This window comes from Mandrillus leucophaeus, unplaced genomic scaffold, assembly GCF_000951045.1.
Source record: "Mandrillus leucophaeus isolate KB7577 unplaced genomic scaffold, Mleu.le_1.0 Scaffold8, whole genome shotgun sequence".
Classification (NCBI taxonomy): domain Eukaryota; kingdom Metazoa; phylum Chordata; class Mammalia; order Primates; family Cercopithecidae; genus Mandrillus; species Mandrillus leucophaeus.
In genome coordinates, this window is record NW_012108696.1 from 4,475,966 (window position 1) to 4,478,765 (window position 2,800).

Sequence of the window (2,800 nt, forward strand, 5' to 3'; positions counted from 1 at the left end):
GCTGCCCGAACTCAGGCCTGACGTCTGGGTTAGCTCCCTGGGAGCCTGGCTGGGTAGGCCCGGCACGTGGCCCGCTTGAAGCGTTAGAGATCGACCGCTTCTGGGGGTGGGGAGGCCGGAAAGCAGGAAACCTGGGATCCCCTGGGCCCTCTTCTCTCTCGACCCCCCATCTAGAGCGTCCAGTTCTCTTGCAGGACTCAAGGAACCAGCCCCTCTTCCGAGTCCAGAGCCGTTCCAACAACCGGGATCCAGGGATCACAGCCCCTGACTTCACACCCCTCACTCCCTTCGCATAATGCCCTGGGAATAGAGCCTCAAGCTCCTATCCTAGGTCCTCACCTCCTCTCCTGGACACAAATTCCCATTCAGTACCCAGAGGCGCAAGGTCCCCAGCTCCCCTACTGGGTCCAGGGATCTCATGCGCCCAGTTCCACTCCTAGGCCCAGGTATCCAGACACGTTCAACAAAAACCATCTCTTTATTCCTCGTTGTGTGACATGTTCACCATTTCGCCCTGGAGCCAGGACGACCCACAAGGAGCCAGACTGGAGTCCACGTTTCTTGTCTCAGGCTGCACCGTGGGGAGGGAGCCCCGGGAATCTTCTGACGCAGCATCACCCCCCACCCACCAACCCCAGCCTCAGGAATCTTCTGACCCAGCGCCCCACCCCCACCCCACCCCCAGCCTGCTTTTGCCGCCAACAACTGCTCCAGGGCCTGAGCCTTGAGGCCTTGAGGGCTCTTTGAGGCCAGGGGTCATCAGGTCCTCCTGTCCCATTTCTGCCTAGGCTGTGTCGTCCAGCTCACAGCCTATACGCCCAGGGTTTTCTTCATGGCTTCGTACACCACATAGCTGATGCCACCTGCTGGTAAGACCTTCAGTAGCGTGGGGGTCATGCCTCGGTACAGCCCTAGCCAGCCCTGCTGGGCCAGGATCCGCTGGAGGACTCCGCGCATGGTGGGATTTGAGCCCTCCACGGTATCTGCAGGGACACAGACAAGATCAGAACTAGGCCAGAGATGACCCGGCCTCCTAGGAGTCTGGAATGTTGCAGACAGGTGCTGAAGCCACCGGTAGGGGCCCCAGGGGTCAGTAGGAAAGGAATTTCAAAGTCTTAGAGGAAATTGGTCAGTTTTAGGAAGAGTGGGGGAGTGTTTGAGTAGGAGTTTTCAGGATTAATTTTAGGAAATTTTCTTCGAGGGTGGCAGTGGGGATAGGCTCTGGCTCTCTCACTCAGGCTGGAGTGCAGAGGCACGATCATAGCTCACTGCAGCCTCGACCTCCAGAGCTCAAGGGATCCTCCAGGCTCAGCCTCCCAAGTCGCTGGGGCCACAGGTCTGTATCACCATGCCTGGCTACTTTATATGTATATATTGAGATGGAGTCTCAAAAGCCATCAAAAGTGGGCTGGGATCAGACATGGAGGGTGCCGGACTCAGTTTTGGGGAATGAGAAAATTAAGACAGCCAGGGCCTTGCGGGGAATGGGCATGCGTGGTGGCCGCTGGGGGCAGGCTGACCTTGGGCCTGCATCCTGGTGCGCACCAGAGTCAGTGGGTAGCTGGCCATCTGGCCACAGGTCGTGGATAGCGTCACAGATGACAGACTGACCAGGCCACTGGGGTCCCCCATATCCCTGCCTGACTTCAGCCAGAAGCACTGGAGCATCTGCAAGAGAAGGGGGGCCAGGAGAAAGCTCACTAGCAGCCTGGGCTCCGGCCACCCCTGCCACCCCCTCTGCAGGACCCATACCTCATAGACAGCCAGGTCGGTGCAGGCGTAGGGGATGATGCCGAGCATATTGGGCAGGTAGCCGCGGTAAAGGGCGCGGGTGCCCTCCCGCTGCAAGATCTGCCTGGCGCAGTCCAGTAGCCCCTTGTACTGGCCCGTCCGTCGCAAGGTCAGCCGTGTCTTTAGCACCTGGGGATGGCGGGGAACAAGGCAGCTCATTCAATTGAATCCTGTCAATGATTCTCAGGGGTAGCCATTGTCCCCACCCTACAAACAAGGAAAATGAGGCTCAGGAAGGCAAAGAGCTGGGTTTCAGACCCAGATCTGTCAGAGTCCCTGGGATGCTCTCTGAATTTTGAGTTCTGAAGCACAAATCCTGGCAAAGGCCAAGAGAGTGAGGGAAGAAGGCTCACGTCTGTCATCCCAGCCCTTTGGGAGGCTGAGGCGGGAGGATCGCTTGAGGCCAGGAGTTTGAGACCAGACTGGGCAACAAAGCGAGACCCCATCTCTAAAAAAAAAAATCAATAAAATAAAAATAAGATGTATATGGAAACATCAACATAGGAGAACGGCCTGGAAAACTGATTAAGAATAACAGGGAAGGAAGGCAAGAAAACATACCATCGAGCCTCGAAAATTGAAGACAGCTGGCAAAACTTTACGGCAAAAAGATCAAGCATTGGGGGGAAAGAAAGGGAGTGAATAAGTAGAGAACGGGGCCTTCCTAGGGCAGTGAAACTACTCCATAAGATACTACAATGGTGGATACAAGTCATTATACATTCCTCAAAAGCCATAGAACTGTTACTTTAAGAGTGAACCCTAGGTCGGGTGCGGTGGCTCACGCCTATAATCCCAGCCCTTTGGGAGGCCAAGACAGGTGGATCACTTGAGGTCAGGAGTTCGAGACCATCCTGGGCAACATGGTGAAACCCTGTCTCTACTAAAAATACAAAAATTAGCTGGGTGTGGTGGCAGGCACCTGTAATCCCAGCTCCTCGGGAGGCTGAGGCAGGAGAATCGCTTGAACCCGGGAATTGGAGGTTGCAGTGAGCAGTGAGTCAAGATC

The 2,800-nt window shown here is 55.8% G+C and overlaps 1 protein-coding gene across 1 annotated transcript in view; it reads right to left on the reverse strand.

Moving 5' to 3' along the window:
- Window positions 1-459: 459 nt before the first annotated feature.
- The window catches only part of SLC25A41 (solute carrier family 25, member 41), a 7,891-nt gene continuing 5,550 nt past the window's right edge, over window positions 460-2,800 (reverse strand). Inside the window, exons 5-7 of the mRNA XM_011967424.1 lie at window positions 1,753-1,920; window positions 1,521-1,668; window positions 460-983 (exon numbers count right to left, since the gene is read on the reverse strand). Of these exons, the coding sequence (XP_011822814.1) occupies window positions 811-983; window positions 1,521-1,668; window positions 1,753-1,920 (489 nt within the window). The 3' untranslated portion in view covers window positions 460-810. The remainder of the gene's footprint in view (window positions 984-1,520; window positions 1,669-1,752; window positions 1,921-2,800) is intronic.